This window comes from Lissotriton helveticus, chromosome 12 (genome assembly GCF_964261635.1).
Source record: "Lissotriton helveticus chromosome 12, aLisHel1.1, whole genome shotgun sequence".
In the NCBI taxonomy this organism is placed as follows: Eukaryota; Metazoa; Chordata; class Amphibia; order Caudata; family Salamandridae; genus Lissotriton; species Lissotriton helveticus.
This window is the reverse complement of record NC_136073.1, coordinates 272,048,106-272,069,327: the sequence shown is the minus strand read 5'-3', so window position 1 is coordinate 272,069,327 and position 21,222 is coordinate 272,048,106. Positions and strand designations below refer to the sequence as shown.

The window sequence follows — 21,222 nt, the reverse complement described above, 5'->3', positions numbered from 1 at the left end:
GAATCTGGAATGAACTTTAAGAATACGTTCTGATTGAATAAAGGACTTGAGAATCTGGATTGAACTTTGAAATTTGGAATTAAAATACGGATCAACGCACTTCAGGATTTTGGTGTTTGAATGCCTATTGGATGTGAACTTGGACTCTCGTTCTTACACTTGTCATTCAAATTTTGATAAATATCACATCTGTTGGTTTTGAATATAATAATTTGATATTAGATTGCTCGGCAGGAATACAGATTTAATGTTACATCTTGGACTTGTCCAGGATAAATTAAGGAAGTTGGGTAACCTTCCTTTCCAGCCTTGTAGCAGTCGCTTGGAATAACTTGGAACTTTAATATTAGCCATACTCACAGCTGTGCGCCCTCTTTACATGTTACCATTTCTGTTTCTTTGTCAGGACAAGAGTTTGGGTGGCAAAGTCTATCCCCTCAGGATTAATGAACAGCATATTTTAATATTCAAAGTAAATATCGAAGAGTTGGTCAAGTGTATGTAGCGGAAGCCAAATTGTTGTATGTGTCGTAACTAAATTTGCACACCTTACAAACATATTTTATTAGAATAATATAAACACTGCAGTCCACTTTAGTTTGCATATTTCTACTATCCATCTAATTTCTATGACCAAAATCTATATAATTGAAGCATAAAGCTACAAAATATTGAATTATCAGCAGACAATTACCATGTTCAGTTGTAAAATGTGCATTACAGTTTTACTATTCAGCATATTGCAATGAAATCTTGAAAATATTCTGCCTAAACTCAATATTTCAATCTTACATGGACACTGGGTGAATATAATCGGCCTTTGGTAGGCCATTGCTCTTTTCTTTCGCATTCCTTTTCTATCACGTCTCCTCCTCTCCCTCAAGTCCTTTCTCTCACCGTAGTTTTTTCTTTGCCATAACGTTTTCCTATCAAAGCAAACACAAGGAGATGATGGACGGTCCCAGGATGCTTGTTTCCGGTCCAGGGAAGACATTGCTTGGCAGTTCGGGCTGGACTGTTCCCATGAGGCACAGGGTCAAGTCTGATTTGCATATAGCTGTGTCTGAACTGGGGTGGCGAAGTGAGCTAAAGAACGATGATGGATTCAACCCAGATCTGTGACTGGGGGTGAGTGTCTGAAAAGTTTCGGTGCTCTGTCCATCATCTCCTTGTGTTTGCTTTGTTCGCCCTAATTTGGCAGGGTATGCCCAGACGTGGGTCCCTTGCTCACTTTGCCACTGGATTCAAGCTAGCCTGGCAGATGAGGACTGGTATCCCGAAACTGGTCCCAGGATGCCTGTTTCCGGTCAAGGGAAGACATGGCTTGGCAATTCGGGCTGGACTGTTCCCATGAGGCTCAGGGTCAAGACTGATTTGCATATAGCTGTGTCTGAACTGGGGTGGCGAAGTGAGCTAAAGATCGATGATAGATTCAACCCAGATCTGTGACTGGGGGGGAGTGTCTGAAAAGGTTCAGTGCTCCTTCCATCATCTACTAGTGTTTGCTTTATAACCTTTTCATATCCCGGAGTCTCATTTGTCCCTCAGCCTTCACTTTCATCATGTGCATTTCACTTTATTTTTTTTGACTCTTCCCATTCTGTCTTTCCTTTGCTTCTTTCAAATGCTCTTTATCTCCTCTTCCCACATTAGTTCACTTCACGGTTGGGATTTTTAGTCTCTTTTGAATGAATGTTAGATCAACTTGCACAATGTTAAACATTTAATCTTCCAAGCTATAAAAAAATATTTTTTAACAGAGTATTAGTCAACATTGGGATGAATCAGTGGAAAGTGAATATTAATGCATTAAAGAAGTCAAAACAAAAAGCTTAACAGAAAAGAGACGGATGAAAGTCCATAGATCAATTTCTGAAGTTAGTATGAAAGTGGAGTTGGTGAGGAGCTGACCCAACATGGATAATGAATTAATAGAGAGCAGTTGATACATACCTCAAAGGGAAACACTGGTTTAATTGATGAAGTGACTAACAAATCTTTTCTAAAGATTGTGAAGTTGATGGAAATACACGAGGACGTCTATGTGGTCAAATGGACAGACATGGATAAATGGACAATCAATACATGGATTATTAGATTGCAGATATACTGAGAATACAGTAGAAGGATTCATAGTTAGGTGGTTGACGTGATAGATTGATACATGATTTATTTACTGCAGATCACATCACTGCAGAATAACGTGTTTTAATCGACACATGGGTGATTGGTGGCAAGGATAGGCCCTTGCTGAAGATTTGCCAAACAATCGTTTTCTTCACTGGGCAAAAGCTGTGTGATTGCCAACCAGCAGGTTCGCACACTTCAGATAAGATCAGTCTTCAAGGTCCCCTTTTGCATGACATGTCCTCTTTTTCACGACTTTTAGAATTTGCAGGCTATAGAATCGACTCATCTGCTCCTTCACATGTGTCGTCATTCAGGTCTGAAACAGGTAAGAAAGAAGTGAATCAATCAAGGATTCTTTCTGCATAGTGGCTAAAAATAGCTATTTAAGAAAGGGCATCAGTTTGTTGCTGCAACAATTTGTGTAACCACTTAGGCATGCTTGGATCAGACAGGTTAATGATCAATTTTCAAATACTTTAGGGGAAGGTTCATTATCAGAATTACCATATAGCTGTGGATATTCCACGCTAGAAAGCACAGGCACACGTATTGCACTTCCAGTCCCTTGCTGTTGAAGGGCCTGAAGACTTGTCAGAGCAGAATAGGTGGCAGGTCTTTCTATTTTCTGACAGCCAAACCATGGAATGGTCTGCCAATTCTGTTTCATAGATTACAAGTCCTTCCACAAACAACTGTAACTTTGGTTGTTAACTGCCTCTTTTACCCTCTAATTTGCCTGTCCTTTGCAGTCAGTGCTTCTTAGAAGATGGATGCCCTCTGGTATCACTGTTTGGGCTTCACAGATCTCAGCCTTTCATTCAGATGTTAGCGTAGCAGAATGCACAATTGAGGCAATTGTCATTTTCTTCCCCCCAACCCTTAAAAAAACAATGGGCCTTTCAATACTTTCAAAGTTACATTTCAAGAGCTATGCCTTTTTGGAAAAGTCCCAGTCAGGCGATCATTTTCATTAACTAATGTGCCTATTAGGGGTCTTTCTTCTCTACCCAAGGCAATGCTGTTGGGCAGTAGACAAAAAGAGCTGATCCTTCCTTAAATTGTGTATTTTTGTATATAAATATATATTTTGTGTGTAAATCTGACACAATCACATACCTGCCAGGGAAGCGGGAGGGTGCATGTACATCTGCGGCGGCACTACATGCTACAAATGGATGCTTACAAGGTAAGTAACATACTCCATTCGCACCATGTGTTAGTTGCAGATACACATGCTATGCATAGACTAAAAAGCAGCACTCCTCTCGCGTTGGCTCTAGGCATTAGATGGTGCAGATGTTTGAAAAAATGACAGTAGGACTGTTTGTCCTACAAAAGACTGGTACCTGGCCTGAACATCAACACAATAATGTTTTGTGAATGTGTATGGATTTGACCAAGTAGCTGCCTTACAAATGTCAGCTAAGGGGATGTTTCCCAAGAACTCCATTTCAACACCTGTTCCTCATAAAGTGTGCTTATGGAATGGTAGGTAATGTTCTTTTGGCATTTGTATAACAAATTTGGATACATTTCCCATTTCATCTAGAAATTCCTGCTATGGAGATGGATTCACCTTTTCTTGGATTTGAGAAATACACAAAAAGTTGTTGTGTTTTCCTAAAAGGGGAAGTTCTCTCAATGAGTGCCCTTTTAACATAGAGTGCATAAAGAGCCCTTTCTGCCACAGTGTCAGGCTAAGAGAAGAAAACTGGTAAGTCAAGTGTTTGATTAAAATGAAAGGGAGAGGTAAACTTTGGTAGAAATGTAGGACTTGTACGAATACGTACGTTAGACTGGAAAGCTTTAAAGTAAGGCTCTTCTATAGTTAGAGGATGAAGTTCACTAACTCTTCTTAGGGAAGTTATAGCCACAACAAAAGCTACCTTCCAAGAGAGGAACTGCTGAGGACAAGAATGCAGTGGTTCAAAAGGTGTTGACATTAGTCTTGTAATAAAGATGTTTAAATTCCACTAAGGTACTGGTGGTGTACATGGTGGAATAATTCTTTTTAACCCTTCCATAAAAGCTCAAATGATGGGTATACGAAAAAGTGACTGATGTTTACGGTTTTGTAGTAAGCCGCAATGGCTACAGGGTGCAGTCGTATGGAAGTGTAAGCGGAGCATAACTTCTGAAGGTGTGGCAGGTAGCAAACTCTCTGCTGTACCATAGGCGCACAATGGTCTATATGCTACGCTTTTCAATAGTGTAAAAATGCTTCCACTTGGCTGCATAGCAAGCTCTTGTGGTTGGACATCTTGCCTGCTTTAGAATATCCATGCATTCAGGAGTCAATTGTAAGTATCCAAACTCTGCGACTTTAGGAGCCAGATTGCCAGGGTGAGCTGTATGGGGTGTGGATTCTGACCCGGTCCTCGCTGTGAGTAAGTAGATCCGGTATGTTTTGGGGTTTCGCATGAGATACTAGGAATAACTATAATAGTGTTGTGAACCAGAGCTGACGCACCTAGGGGGGAGCTACGAGAATCATCTTGAGAGATGTTTGTTTGAGTTTCCTGACCAGATGTGAAATGAGTGGGAGAGACGGAAAACCATATTCAAATATCCCTGACCAGTTCATCCAAAGAGCATTGCCCATGGACTTTGTATGCTGGTACCGTGAGAGAAAGTTTTGGCATTTTGCGTTTTCCACGGTGGCAAATAGATCCACCTCCAGGGTCCCCCACAATGGAAGTAACAGCGGAAGACTCGGATGTGGAGTTCCCACTCATGGACTTGTTGCTGTGCCTGCTTAGCAGGTCTGCCATTGAATTGTCCACGTCCAAATGATACTCCACCAGGAAGTGGATGTGATGATGAATAGCCCAGTGCCTAATAGTCTGTGCGTCCCTCCTTGTTTTTGATGGAGTACATTGCCACCATATTGTCTGTCCAGAGAAGAACAGTCTTTCTGGATATGTTGGGGAGGCAGGATTTCAGAGTCAACTGAATTGCTTTAAGCTCCAGGACATTGATGTGGAGTTTTTGTTGAAGGGCAGTCCAGTGGCCCTGGAGTATGATGTCCTCCAATTGTGTGCCCCACCAGGTTCAAAGATTGATAGACCCTGGGCAAAACCAACACTAAATCCTCCAAATCGCCTCCGCTCGTGACCTATGAGATGCTAGACACTCCTGTAATTGGGTGCATGTGTAATCTAGCAAGGGGAACTATTGCTATACAAGAGGCCATCATGCCCAGAAAGCGCATGACCGTCCAGACTGGCAGGTGATGATGTGACTGGAAATGGACCAGTTGGTTCTGGAGATTGAGAACCCTATGTGAATTGGGATATGCCGTGGCTGAGATGGAATTGACGATTGCTCCCAAATAGGGTTGTATTTGAAGAGGCTGTAAATGGGATTTGGTGACATTTATTGTGAACCCCAATTTGTGTAACAGGTTGACATGTATCTGTGTGTCTTGCAGGCATCTTTGTGTGTTTGAAGTCTTGATCAGCCAATCATCGAGGTATGGGAAGACCTGACATTTTTGTGTCTTCTTAAATGTGCTGCCACCACTGCAAGACATTTGGTAAATACTGTTGGGGCTGTTGTCCCTCCAAATGGCAGAACCTTGAACTGGTAATGATGGCTGCTTACCAAAAACAGGAGGTACCGGCAATGTGCCGGTTTAATAAGTATATGAAAGTATGCATCCTTTAGATGAAGAGCTGTCCTAAAGTTGCCTCCCTGTGGCAGTGGTATTACATCCTGTAATGTTACCATGTGAAACTGTTCAGGCAGAATGTAAAGATTGAGAGGTCATAGATCCAGTATTGGTTTTAGTGTCCCATCTTTCTTGGGGATCAGAAAGCATACAGAATACCCCTTTGACTTGATTAGTTGTTCCCGGCCTTAGGGGATACCGTCAACCCAGTCTGGGAGGAACCAATGTCCTCTGTAGTCACACATTCGTCAGAAGCCCATTGTGCATTATACTTATTCGAGCTCCTCGTCAATGTACCAGTGGTTGGACCAGGGGCTCGGATACGTATAAGGCACGATGGGGCTCTTGATGAATGTGTGACTACAGAGGACATTGTTAGAGAACAATTAATCGTAGACAAGGTAGGACCTACCTTGGTATTATTGGTTATACACTGTAATTTCTAAACAGTGAATAGGCCAGTCTGTTGGTAGTCCTTTCCCCTGATGAAGGCCCGTGACTTCAATAGGCAATTAACAAGGGCATAAGCATGATGGCGTAATGTGGTTGAATTAAGCCATTGTGCTTATCTTCCAAATTAGTATTGGTTGTATTAGTGCCAGAGTCTCCCAATACTAAAGACAATAACCTGGGTACATCTAGGTATTTTTTGTTGACTAGATTCATCACTGCCCAGTAGTACTTTATCTAAGAACTCCCTACCCTCTTTTTAGAGGTTGAGTCTGCCCTGGTGGCACTATCCTACCAGGTTGGGGAGAGGTTGGCTATGATGTAGCATGCCACATGGTATGGGTGTGGCTTCCTCTTCCAAAAAGATTGGTCTTTTGCTAGGGATTCCTAGACCAAGTAGGGTACGGTATTCATGTATTAAAATCATTTTGAAAAACCTCTTCTGCAGCTACCTCACCGTTTGTGTTTTTCTAGTAGTTAGGAAGTATGTGCACTGGCTTACGTCCCAATATCCGCCTTTGTGTTTAGGGTTACCCCATCCCCTTTCTTCGATACTTGGAGGGGGATTATTATTTAGCTTTATTGGAGATTTGACCTGTTTTTATTATCCATTGGAATAAAAATGTACATGTTTTTACCCACCAATCAATATTCTCTTAAATTAACACTGCAATAACATTAACCTGCAGCCCTTCTCAGCTTGGGTGATAATATTGTTTCTTTTATGGTTTAAAATAAATAAATAACATAGTTATCTCTTTGTACATTTCTATTTGTTACCCAGTACATTTTAAGGGGGCTAGCCTTATACATTTTTTACATGGAGAACCCACTTATCTTTGAAATCAAGTAAGTCGCAAACCCAGCATGCATACCAAATGTTTACTTTTCAGACCCCCAAAATTGCTTCTGGTCCCCTCTCTGGATCACCTCCAGTATTTCATAATTTTTTTGGGATATAAAAAGCCCCTTTCTTATATCTAATAAATTGCTCATATTGTAAGGTAGGCAGTTAAGTTCAGTGATTTAAGGCTTGGGTGGAAGTTTCTGCCCGACATCCTGAAAAGCAGAATCGCTTGATTAGCCACCACCAATTGAATTTTTGTAATCTCCCCATCAGCTTGTGGTCCAAACAAGATGAACAACTGAAAGGTAGCTCTGACATTTTTTGCTCTAGACCTGGCTCTTCGAGCAGTAGCAGCACCTACCCCCGCAGGGCCTTGAGACCCTCGCGGGTAAGTAGCGCGCTTTACAAATTCTCTGATTGATTGATTGACAAAAACAGCTTAATAAAAAGCAGAGTTCTGAGCAGGATCTTCTTCACAGAGCGAAAATACATAGAATGCCTGTCACCCAGCTTGGCATGCTGGTATAGTGCAATTTCTAATATTTTTCAAAGAGCTTAGTCTCTTTTTCACTATGTGTAGTGTTCTTATTAGGGGGTATCATCCCTGCTTTCTTTTACTCAACTGTGCACTCTTTTCCTGAGTAGTGTTTCAGTCAAAAGCACTGTATGTATAGTAAATTGGCTACATTATATAAAAATAGAAAAAAGAAAGGAACATAGCATATTCTGGCATGTTTTTTATTCATTTGGAAAACATAACAAAGTTCTTGAGAAGTTGTATTCCAGAATCTCGCACATAGGTGTAGATATGCTACCTTTTATCAACAACAGATGGAAAGATATTCTAATCTGCACATAATACATTCTCACCTTTCAAGGCAGCATCTATCTCAGGCTCCTCCTCCTCATCTACCTTCTTCAGCACAAGAGCAAAGAAAATTGCAAACCCCACAACCTAAGGAGAGAGTGAAAGCAAGAAACTGCAATAGCGATGAAGAATTTATTGGAAATCAACATGTCATGGGGCAATGGCCCCATATTATGGTATATATGCAACACGTTCCCTATTTATTTTTATTTAGTATTTTAGATGCTATACTTTTATTTAGTGGGAACATCATAACCTTTATCTGTGTAGGCACTGAAGTACGATTAACTGTAGAAGGGTCTCGCTCTTTTAGCAACATGGCTGAGGTTAAGCCAACCTAAATTCTTTGGGAACAGGAAGAGGGTATTTAAGTGTCTATGAAATCCAAGCATTTATACATGATAAGCATTGATTAGCTAGGTTATCTATAAAAAAAAAAAATAAGTAAGCGCCTCCACTTCGGCTAGGTCTAATTAAATATGTAGATTATATGCGCCTACTAAGAAAGACAGGCAAATGCATCATTGCTGAATATAGGTTGCACAATGCTCTGCAGCAAACAATCTGGCACACAATAATACAGAAAACGACCCTCAGGAACGTAACTCTAAATCAGTAAATAATCCAATGGCACAATACTTGATGCAGATTAAAGAACACCGAAATATCACCTTGTGTACCAGCATTTCACCCGCTGTGAACCATTACCCATGTGCAGTCAATAGAATGGTCATCCTCATGGGTACTACACATACCTTAAGAGGCTGAAGGACGAAGATGCTCTGGAAGAGGGACAGTGCCATAGAGACAATCCAGCGGATGGAGCTCTGCTTGCCGTACTTGAAGCCATACATCATTGTAAAGTAAGTGGACACTCCGCTCATGGAGAGCAGGAGAGCCCAGCCTACAAATATGAACCACCAGGGCAGAGGCTTCTTCTTGGGGGCCCGCTTCGGAGAGGAGCCACTCCTGGTTCATGAAAAGCAGAAGAGAAGCACTGCTTGAGGGATGAACTATTAAAACCAGCCATTGGAGAGCAATACCACGACCGCAGTACTACAAATACTCTTCCATCGTCACCGGCTCTAGCCAGTATCCAATAGGTCACTCAACTCCCCTCATTCCTACCCATCTTTAATGCTTCCCCTCCCACCCCACATGGATTGCATGCATTTCACTTGTACAACTCCCTGTTGCTTTGTAGGCATGTTGTGCTATATAAGTCACACATACATACATATTTTGCAAATCTTAGGTATTAAGTAAAGTCTTTAACTCTGAGACTTGCTGCTTTCAAATAGGGTAAAGCTCATCCATTGACTTTTACATATATACTATGAGAGCAGGCTTTTGTGCCTAATTTCAGGAAGAACTAAACATAAATTAAAAAACACACTGTAAATACTAAGACAATTATGCTATTGGTGGTTGTGAAAAGGGAATTAAAGACAGGAGTATGTGCTGTTATAATGCCTCTTTTTTTGTACTTCCACGCTTCCACGTCTCTGCAGCCAATGAATTTGGTAATAACATCCGAGTCTCCAATTCTAAATTATACTAAATCAACTAATCATTTGCCTCAGGTGTTTATTACAAGCGTAGAATTATAACCTGCAGATTTTCCAATTTGTTACACTTTTTCTTTACACTGTGTATGCAATGAACAAAGATTGTGTAAATATTTGAAATCTATATAACACAACTGTCCAATATCTGACTTTTAAAAAGACTACGAAGAAAGGGAGTAAGGTTAGAACGTATCAACATTAATTATTTTACATGGAGTTACAATTTTCTATGATGACCCTAAACACAAAAAAGCACTCTTAAAAAGTGAGTTTATCATTCCATTTAGACATATTCCTTTGAGTTAACTGGTCCCTTAAATTAAATAGAAGACCACTGGTCTCAGGAAGAGTTTCAATCTGTTGAGGAAGATACATCTAAGCTATCTATTTCTAACATGTCTGTCAGTTCTAGCACTGCATGCGTCTTTGAGACCTGATGACCAGTTTGTAGCCTGGGACCCATCCCTGTGGGTACATTTAGTTTCCTATGCTAAGACTCAGTAAATTCCCCGAATCATAGGATGGAAAAATGCATCTTCTCACTGGCCGATTGAATTTCCTCTCTGGGCATTCGACCTGAGTTAGGGCGTAAAATAAGCAGCTTCATGCAGCCCGTAATCAGCATTGTGACTGAAGGTGTTGTGCTGGCGTTTGGCTCAGTCTCTGAAAGATGTGAAAAGGATCTCAGTACACGAGAATCCATGGTCACAGACGTCTAATGAAGTCTTGATTTTCCTAAAATGTTAATCACCTCACAGTGCACTGTTACAGTTTGATGAGATCTTACATTTTCTTTTCTTGTAGACTGGCAAACTGGGATGTGTTGCAAGCCACAGTGTGAAACATAGCCTTTAATGAATTGTTTCCAAAGCTATAACCATTTTGCAGGTAATAAAGGAAACATTTTTTCTCATACAAACTATGGGCCAGACGTACTTGTCAATTCAGCTTTAGTGACCATAAACATGCTTTATCAGTTTTACTAATCCTGTTTTAGGAGTTGGAAAAGCTTTTCTGACTCCTACAGTGAGACTGTGAATGGACACCAATGTGGCGTGTTTTAGGCATCCTTTCCAAATACCGGATTAGTTTGCTATGAACCAATGTTTTGTGACTGAATTTCGGTTGCAAACCTATGATAAAGTTATCAAACGTCAAAGCAGATGGTAAACCATTAAGGAAGGGGTCTGCTTTGGACCACTGTGAGAATTAAAAACATTTTTATTGGGGAATAGACAGAGGTCTACTGGACCACTGCCAACTCTCGAACAAATTTAAAAAAAAGCTTTTCTTTTGAGTGCAGCCCCCAAAACAGACTGCATTAAAAAAAGTTTCCTTGTTTTACAAGCAGTCACTTTTCTGGAGATGTTAGAGGATACACAGGGGTGTAGGGCCTAAATGACAAACTGAAGGCCAGTAAAGAAAATCTGGTGAGTAGGTGGAGATGCCATTACCTTGCACTACCTTAGCCTATTTATTCCAACTCCCGTTATTTAAATATGGAGAATTCCGGTTATAAATGTGACCAAATTCCTACAACTTGCAATGTTAACGAAAGGTACTATGATAACCATTAGCTTAGATTTAAGAGGTGTGTTACCTGTTTAGGTAAGAGAACCATGACCATGACCATTGCTTCTTTTCTATGGCCTCTGAAATGATGGTAGTATTAATTTAGAATTATGATACCTGGCGCTGCAGGGAGGTTTTACCTTGCATGTGACTGAAGTAGTGGGACTGATTTTTCCAGGACATGTAAAAATTCCTTCAACTGATCCACAGTTTGATCATATTGGCCCTGATCTGCAAACTCCTGTGGCCCTAGCCTCTGGAGGTCGCTGGAAATCTTCTGCAACTTTTGGAATGCGAAATGCCCACAAAAAATGTCATGCAGCTCTTCCGCCGATGAGCACTTATCAGGGGCAGAGCCCTTGGGAATCTCTGTGTAAACAAGAGAAATGTTTGTTTATAAGACATACATAAAATGATTGTAGCGATGAATTGAGAGACACATTTCGAGGACAAATCTTAGAGTAGGCAAGCTATGTAGGGTTAAACATGTATTTGATAGAGTTCTGCAGGATGTATTACAGGTCATCAATGATCATACATGATAAACAAAAACGCACATTAAACAATATACAGATATAATCAGTTATACCTATACATTACATTTCATAGACCACCTATATCAAAATGTATCCTTTCTCAGTTCCTGGTCAAATAATTTTGAAGATGTTAAACAGATAAACTAAAATTCGAAAGAAAACCTTTTGGATGCAAATCTTGCAGTAACACCATGATATGAAGACGAATCAAGAACATGCTAACATTCCAGTAGAGAGAAATGGCTCCAAGAACCAACTTGCTTCTCCAGTGTCTCTCCAAAAAACATGAAGATTGGTGGTGACCTGTCAGGGAAAACATAATCTTATATGTCCTGGGCCAATAAAACTGAAGAATATATTGTAGATGCAAAATTGTTTTTACGAATGTAATGTTCAGAGCCATTATAGGCTGGCTGTAAGAGCAGAAAAATCTGTTACCCTTCCAAGTCTGCCTCTTACCAAGATGAGCTGCAGTGATTCAAAGTGTTAGTTCACCTGCTGTTTGTGGTTCACAATCACTGACCTAGAATAGGAGCCTTTGTTTGCAACCTTCCTCAACTTCTCCTCTGGCTTTGATCTCAAGAAGAAAATCATGAATCCTCATTTGGTGAAAGTAAAGCAAATCTTTAAAAGACTTGTGATAATAAATGGTACAAATCTGTTTTTGTGCAAAAGGTCAGTTGGCAGAAGATTCAAGACTGACAAAGATGGCGTTGGATTTTCTGATGGGACGCCTAAAGTTCCATTTCTACACTCTCCTTTGATTTGCCGTTTCTGTAAAAACCCGCAGAGTTAAGTTCTGTTGCATGAACCTAGGGCCATTTCTCTGCATATTTAAATGGATATTGCACTCTCTTGGCTAGGATAAGAAACAACTGCCAGATGGAGCAACAACTTTCTGCAATAACACAGAATTGAGATACCCAAAGAGAAATATAGGATCCTGGCGTGGGGGCTGCATAACACACAAAATGGAAGTAGTTCTTGTAAGAAGTAGCACTCCAAAAAAAACAAGATATGTCATACATGGAGATCATACTAGGCAGAGGCATAAATTGGGCACAATGCAAAGAAAATCAGGGAAAAACAGAAGTGGTGGCAGTGTGTATCTTCAGGTTTGTCAAACTGGAATCCAGAAGTGTAAAACATCTGGAGCACATCTTCCAGGCAAATAATGGTAATATTATACTGTGAGGAACAGAAATCGGGAATAGGCCTCTCAATCAAGGCAAATCTTTGCAAAAAATCTTTGTGAAAGAAAGCCTTCTATATCTTCAAGTAACTTCCAGTGTACAGTTGGAAGAATAGGCAATACAATGGCTAAAGGTAGTATGTCTCAGAAAAAAAAATCAATGTTTGCTAAAAAATAAAGTCTGTACAGAGAAGAATTACGAGCATTCTCAGAACTGCAAATTAACATAAAACATGACACCCAGAACTATCTGAGGATATATTTGTGTCCAAAAGAAACTCAGGTTCTAACAATGGCCTGGATGAAGAAGCCTCACCTGTGCAAACAGAGATTTTAGCCAACAGCGTACATTAAGACACAATATATATATATATATCACATGGGAAGGCATCTTTCAAGGCAGATGAGATATGTCCACTTGTCAAATTGAATATTGTGGAGACGTATTGAATATTGTGGAGACGTATTAATACAAATACTGAACATCCTAAAAATGCAAACTGTAGCAGCAACTCATGTGGGGTGGGGCCTGTACAGCATACTAGACATGTCTAAATTTGAAGGCGCAAAGTCAGAATATGTTATGGAAAACACATAACTTCCAAAAACATCTAGGACTTGCTTGTCTTTCTTCAGTGCACCCATTACCTACGAGGTATCCATAGTCGTGGAGATCGTCCTGAAGAAAGCAATCACTGCAAGGAACTACATTAATAACCCAGAGTGACTAATGGTCTAAGCGCAAACAGATTTTCACTGGTGGCTGTTCCAGAGAACTCCAGTAAAACAACCAGGGAAAGACAATCACTAGTCAGTCGTAGATTAATATAGCACCAAAATGCTCCCTTTTTCTGTCTACGCCCTTCAGTGCAATTCCTCCTTCCTCTTTCTTTGCATTGATATCATTCCTCTCTCTATTCTGTGGAGGCTGTTTTCCCTACCAATGCTCCGAGAGTGCGACATTTATAATGAAATACACTTTTATTTTTCTTCCCATTTGTACAGCAAATTTCAGCCATTTTAAAGTTTAAGTGAAAAACAAAGTACATAAGTTTTCTCGGTTAGGTACAACATTCCTTATCTAATGCAGATGCTTCAAAGATGTCTTAAACAAGGATAAGTTTAACACACTCCAAAATGTAATACACTCTAAAAGAATATTCAATAGATACTCGATGAAAGCACTATTGTGGTCACCAAATTTCATCACGTGAACATTGCCTCCATCTACTCGTTGGTTCTTTATAGGGAGGAACGTTTCCAAAGGTCCATAAGTAAGCAATCATCTATAAATACATTTTGGAGCACCCCCATTGAAGTGTGCACAAATATGTACAATTATTTGACTTCTGATCTGTGAGAGTGACTACAATTGCAAACTGTGTAATTTTTTCTAGCTAAAGGCAAAACAAATGTTATACTTTTAACCATTTGCAATTTGTACTTTATGCTGTGGCCCTTCTAGATATATCAGTTTGCAATATTTCATCCTGTGGTTTTTTGTAAAGCACTGCATACTCGTGCCAGCCGTGCCAGTGCACCTTGATGAGGTACAGGGAGCGGGCATGTGCAAGGACGAGATCAATTGGGGTCTGTGGCTATGCTCTTCAAGCAAGTGGGTGTAACTACCCAAAAGAGCCAATGGAATATCCTTAGTGGGGAGTCTTCTTTGAAATATAGTGGGCTACAGGCAGGTATTAGGCATCTGACCAGATATGTGTGATAGAGTGAACTTAAAGCATATCTCTAAGATCTGGACTTTGGCAGCTCATAGAGAGCTCCAGATGCACGACGGATTTTTGCATGTGCAAATGGGTTTCAGACGCGCTTGCGCATGCAAAAATCCTGAGGGCCATGTACTAACACTATGACTCGCAAAATAGTGTTTAGCGTCTCGCTATTAGGAAGGGGATTTCTCAGGGACCACTGCCTGCCCTTAAAAAATGAAAATGAAAAGTTATTTATTTTTATTTGAAATGCATCCCGTTTTCCTTTGAGGAAAACGGGCTGCATTTTTAAAAAAAAGTGCTTTATTTAAAAGCAGTCCCAGACATGGAGGCCTGCTAACCCAGCAGGCCACCATCCCTTGGAGTGCCCGCCATTCTCAATGGGGTTGCAAATTTTGACAGCCTCATTAATATTCATGAGGCATGCAATTTGCGACCCCATTGGGAATCGCTAACAGTGTCTGAGACACTGTTGTGCATTGGAAATTGCGACTCGCTAATTGCGACTCGCGATTTGCGAGGCACAATTTCCAATGACAGGATCTCAAAAGTTAGGCGTTTGTGGATATTGAGGAAGACAATTTGTACTCTCAGGTGAACATAGAGGGTATTCCTGAAGAACAAGCCATAGATGTGGAGAAACGGTCAGACAAATGTTTTTTATGTTGCTGGGTGAATGGCAATTTTTTATGAGCGTCTGGCTTCCAGCCTCAGGATTGTCAGAAGTGCCATATGAGTTAGTCATCAGGTACTGAATTGTAATATCTGTCCAATGAGCAGCCAGTAACCAGTCTTAAAGAAGGACATTATTTTGTTGGGGGATGCTCATTCCCAGTATGAGCCAGGGAATGTCGTTTCATATTTTGAAAGGTCCCTTTATTGAGAGTCTGGTGTAGAGAGTGTTGCAGCGGTCGAGTCTGGCAGGATACCCTGTAGCTGGTGAAGGTTGTTGTATGAGATCTTCATGGTTGCGCTGGCATGACGAGTAAATACTACGAGGCTGTCAAACAGCATACTTAATTTTGCGTACATTTCAAACCTGGGACTTTGATGGCTTTGGTGCATCAGAGAGGTAGAGGAGGGGTGTACTCTCCTAGACAAAAGAGAATGTTGGGCTTATGGCGATTAAGGCTTATACTTTTGATCATGTATTCAATTCTGGAATTGCTTTAGGCAGTTTACCATATGACATGAGTTTCAAGCTCGCTCTTATAGTCCAAGGTAGATCTACATTTCATCAGTGAGTTGCAACTGTCTTCTGCGATGTTGGCCAAATTGGCCATATAGATTTTGAAGAAAATCGGTGAGACAGTAATCTCAAACCAATTGATGTTGATGACTATAAATAAAAAGGATGCCAGGCTGATGTGCTGTTTGGGGTTGCACAGGAAAGTAGAAAACCATGGCCCGAGAGTTCCACAGTGGCGTAACAAAAGCTCCTGCCCCTTTAATGCGAGGGGCTTCCAAGCTTCAGGGGACCCCTCAGCAAAAGGGTTAGGTGGTGAGCCAGGGAAGGGGGGGTCCCTTCAAGTTTGGTTATGCCACTGTTGTTCCACCAAATCTGGCGAGTGAAATAAGGCAGTTGATCACCACATACAGTATCAAATGTTTCTGAGAGGTCTACTAAGTATGATTAGGACCCTCTGCAAAATATGCATTATCAGGTGGCAGTGAGTTGACCAGTCGCCAGGGTTTGACATGGGACAAGGTTTCAAGGGTCAACATTACTTTATTCATGAAAGGAAGTATTATTGCATGTCTGTGTTTGTGAAAAACACCTCTTGTGGTAATTGAGGTTTTTATGAGGCTGGTGATGGAAGAAGGGGAAATGGGGCTATGATAATACTGATAACCTTTCTGTTACGTATGTCTGTGGCACAGAAAATTAGAAGAGCTCTTAGAAATGTAGGCAGTATGGGTTCAGGTTTTAAAATATTCTACAAGTGATGGTGTACCAAATTTCTAGTAGCATTGATCTGAAGCAGAAATATTATGTCTGGAAAAAAACAATACGCCCACAGCTTCTCATCCAATTCACTTCATTAGAATGGATGACATAATTGCATTGTTTTGTGGAAGAGGATTTCTTTGGTGGCTTACATTAAGGACACGTCTTAAATGGGGTCCCCTGTGATGGAGCTGGCACTGATGACAAAGAGAGCTTGGTTTTTTGATGCAATTACCAATGCCAAGGCCACTACTGACAAGGAAATTGTAGACGTGGAGAGTCAAAACATTTTTTTTATAATTGAACCTTTAACCCTCTTCCCTGTCTTATGTGGCCTTTACTCGGAGCGAATTCTGCCTCCACCTCTTAAGGAGTAGCACAGTCACAGTCATTTCTTTGTAAATTTTACTAGTGAAAACTTTAATAATTTCACATTCATCTGCATCTCTGCAGGATAAATCATATTTTGTGGTTATTTGGATAAATCACCTTCACAGGATTCTGAAAATAAATGTCATTTTTGCACACATTTTGTACAGTACTAAAAGAACGAGTTATGTTGTAGTGAAGTAGCTCCAAGACAGATCTATATAATTTACTTAACTTTTAGTTAACATATTTATAATCCTGAAATGGCCACACAACATGAAATGTAGGTTTTGCAGACTAAATAAGCCCGACAATCAATTAAACTATGAAAAATGCAAGACAATAATTTCCTGAATTATCTTCCTTTCAAAGAGAGGAAATTCCCAAGTTAAATTGACCGAGCTGAAACTGAGGACTCCCTCGACTGACATAACAAGAGGTGGAAGAATCTGAAGGTGGCTGTCAGCGGGCTCGGACTGGCTTATTGGGCAATATGGCAGTGACAAACATGTATTCTTTCTCCCATATCTTGCAAAGCACTTGTACCGCATGCAAGTTCAAAACTGCTCGATTTGCAACTTTTTAGGTCGAGCCTAGCGTCAGCGCCCATACGCTGCGAGGCATGCTGTAGTAGAGTATGCTGTAAAGCCTCGCTCACTCTCCGCCCAAATTTTTCATTGGCTGGTGTCATTGTCCTTGGTAAATCCTGGTTCTGATTCATTATGAGGCTTGTTAGTCCCTCCTTGTTACTGAATTGTCGCCATTTGTTACCGCCCATGAGGACTGGATCTTTTACTGTGTTCTAACTCGGGAGCTTTTATTACCAGTTCTGAGAACTATATACTTCATTAAGGGGCACAGCACGCACGGGTGCCAGATTCGGTAATGGCGGCTGCTTCCTAACCTAATTTGCATTTCTTTTTAACTTTTAAGTTCGCTTCGTTCCCGCTGCACCAATGCAGAAGTCCTTTGTTCCCCCTCCAAAGCAGCCCCCTCCCACCTCTCCTATGCCAAGGTGCCTTTATTTATTTATTAGCTGTCCTATGTGCTTCAGCTCGCTCGTCTCCTAGGCTGACTTATCCTCCCTCTTGCTTCTTATTTCAAGGAGCGTGATGGGAGCCCATAGGAAGCTGGGAATGTGGGCTTGCCCATAAGAGGGCTTAGTGGGGTGGGAGTTGGAGGGTGAGTCGGGAATGTGAGCCCAACTCATCTGTCCGGCTGCTGCGTGTGAGCAGTGAGACAGGCAGCTGAGGAGCCCTGACAATGTGGCCAGTCGGATCTCTGCTCGGGGAGGGGCATCTCTCCCCACTAATTAAAGCGAAATGTTTCACTGGTGAGAGAGAAAGCATCTTGCAGCGTAGGAGGGAGATACTTCCTTTCATCTGTTCCACTCAGCGACAGGTTTGGGGACCTCCTTCTGTGCGCTCAAATGAAGTTGCCTCCGTGTCACATCTCCCCTCCCCCATGGAGAATGTGCACCATGTTATTGGATTTAAATGCGTGCATTCAATGAAATACAGGGTACCGTAAATCACAGCCCCAGAGGATGTTCACTTGTCTTTAAAACTTTTGATGATACAACTCAAGTACACTAAAGTGCCATTAAGAGGCTATTAGTGAGGGGGAAGGGGAGATGGAACAGTGTTTAGAGCAGAATTGGCTATATGTCACTATTGTGACCTCATTCTTTTTTAACCACTGCTTTATTACCGAACTGTAATGCACAAGCTGTCTCATAATTTACTCCTGGTCATATCCAAAACGCACATGGAGCTCTGTTAATGATAACACCTATATATTCATCTATTCATAGTACTATATGCACAGATTCACGGACACCAGTGACCTTGAGGATGCCTACACAGTGACTAGACCTGGACAGAGTTTCAATTACTCTGGAGTAATCGGAGTCATTCCATGTTACTCTTAGGAGCATTGAGGGAAGCATTTGCAATGCAATAGGTCTCGCATTTGCGAGAGTTTAAGCTATTAGTATTCTAAATGACAATGTCTTTTATTTATGTTTTAAAACACAAAATATAAAAGGCATTGTCATTTACAATGTCAATAGCTCAAACTTGCGTAATTGCGAGACCTATTGCAATCCAAATGCTTGTTTAACTATGTGATTCGTGAAGGGAGCCACTTTCATTTTGGTGTTCTGGACTATTTTCTGTCCCAGTTTGCTCCTGGCTGTCAGTGAGTACAGTAGCTGAACAGGCCAAAATGGGGTGGGGATGCTATTGTATTAAACATACCATAATGCAACTATGTTAATACTGTGCCAATAATTTCCAGTCTGATGATGCGGTGTTATTCAAAGTGTGTCCACACTGTAGTAACTCCTTATTACTCCTCACATTGTTGCAATACCACATACTGTAATACATGCCCATACCTATGGAATGAGGAAGACAACAAGGAGACCTGAGGATACAAAGTAGTAAGATAAGTCATGACACCAGGGCACAATGGGAGAATGGTTGTGTGCTACTCACTGCCTGCATCTCGCTGGCTCTGAAGCATCTGCTTCACTAGCTGCAGTAGGCTTGTTACATCCGTGGAGGCCTCCAGCTGCTTCTCAAGGTCTGGCAAGTGATTCCTAGTAGCCTTGCTTAGGGACCGAACCAGTCGCTCTATACTCTAGTGAAGGAGGCAGCAGAAAAGAGATAGAGGCACAATGTTACAATATTCAGTGATGCGTAAATCAGCAAGTACACAAATTATAGATACAGGCACACAGTGCACAAAAGGAGCGGACACATATTTAAGGAGTGTCAAAGATGCTAGCTGACAGATAGGCGCTATCCAATAATCCTTTTTTATTGCAGCTAAAGCACCGTCTGGGTAGGGTGATTTCTTACCCCAGAGCTTGTTTGTTCATTGTTATTGTCGGCTGTGAGTAAGTACACCAGCCTGCAGGCAAACATAAGCCGCAACCTTAGTAAATAGACCCTGAACATGTGGTGTCAGAGCCTTTCACCTGAAATCTAATGCTGCAAAATGCTGGTGTAGGACTTACACCTAGAACCATTTCTGCGTGCACGAAACACTTTCACCGTTTTATTTTGTTTGTCAAGAGCCTCATAGCAATCAAAAGGGGGAGGTTTGCACATTGGGTTAATAGCATCCACTGATGTCCTGCTTAGAATATTCAGGACAAGAAAGATGGCTCTTGTGAGTGAGAATGTCATTGGGAGTTTAGAGGGGAAAGCAGCAGTTGTCGAAGGCTGGCTGGCCCAATCAGGTATACTGTTGAGACACTCTGACCTTGAAAATCCCAGGTAAGGACTTGGTTAAAGTATTTCTTGGACCTTACTTCTGTTACTCATGAGGGTGATCATGGACTCGGAGCTTCAGGGTTCGTACCTGGTTGCTCTGAACCTTATGAGATGCCGGAGTGAGTGGTCAGCATTCAACGTGGATTCAATATCAATGTGATGTCGCTATGGTGAGAGTACTGGGTGCTGGTAGGAGGAACAAAATAGTTAATGTGATACTTGAGTGATGAGAGAGGGTTAATGAGTCCTTCTGACAGATGGCGGCAGGACGACTTAAACTTCAGTCTTTCAGGTAGCTACATTTCAGAAAAGTAAATATAAGGCTTGTACAAACGTCAGTATTTCCACCTTACAGAAAAACTGCACCCATCCTAACTAAATGTACACTTCAGCAGGTAATTCTGCTTGCACCCAGGCTACTGCATCTCTCTGATTCGAAAGCAGAGCGTGAGTAGCTATTCCATAAATTAGGAAAACATTTAATGTCAATGCAAATAACCAAAATGATACTAGGATTCCATGGAAAGATAATGTTCTTGTGGAAACCACGAATTACAGATAATTTATCAAAACCTAAAGGGAAAAAAAAATCTCTCTTTTCTTAAGTATTTATTATTAAGCACATGGTTATAGATCTTTATGGACACCAGGAAATTTCTACTGAGTCTTGCCTGTAGGTTTCTCTTAGCACTCTTCTTGAATTCGCTGTTTCATCTTTCCAGCTCCCTAGTTATGGTGTGATCTAATATTAGGACATTGATGAAAGAACCTTTCATGCCTTTAGATAGCCTTTATATCTTTATATCATGACATTATTAATTTAAAACATACATTAATAACATTAAAATCACATGACTATTTTTCAAATACACAAGAAAAAAACCACACAGTCGTAAAAAAATGTGCAAATACTAGCCAATAATAACTTAGAATAACCACCATAAGTGATATAATCTAGACACGTTCTTACAAAAATGTTGTGTCATCCATGCCAAGTTAAAAACCATTAAAAGTGGAAAAAAAGCTCCCTATAGCAAGTTCTTTGGAAAAATATATTATTGGTG

The 21,222-nt window shown here is 40.8% G+C and overlaps 1 protein-coding gene across 1 annotated transcript in view; it reads right to left on the bottom strand.

Annotated features, from left to right (window-relative positions):
- Window positions 1–1,710: 1,710 nt before the first annotated feature.
- The window catches only part of LOC144798005 (polycystin-1-like protein 2), a 365,276-nt gene continuing 345,764 nt past the window's right edge, over window positions 1,711–21,222 (bottom strand). The window contains exons 17-21 of the mRNA XM_078668796.1: window positions 19,376–19,520; window positions 11,246–11,474; window positions 8,721–8,934; window positions 7,968–8,052; window positions 1,711–2,446 (exon numbers count right to left, since the gene is read on the bottom strand). Of these exons, the coding sequence (XP_078524922.1) occupies window positions 2,400–2,446; window positions 7,968–8,052; window positions 8,721–8,934; window positions 11,246–11,474; window positions 19,376–19,520 (720 nt within the window). The 3' untranslated portion in view covers window positions 1,711–2,399. The remainder of the gene's footprint in view (window positions 2,447–7,967; window positions 8,053–8,720; window positions 8,935–11,245; window positions 11,475–19,375; window positions 19,521–21,222) is intronic.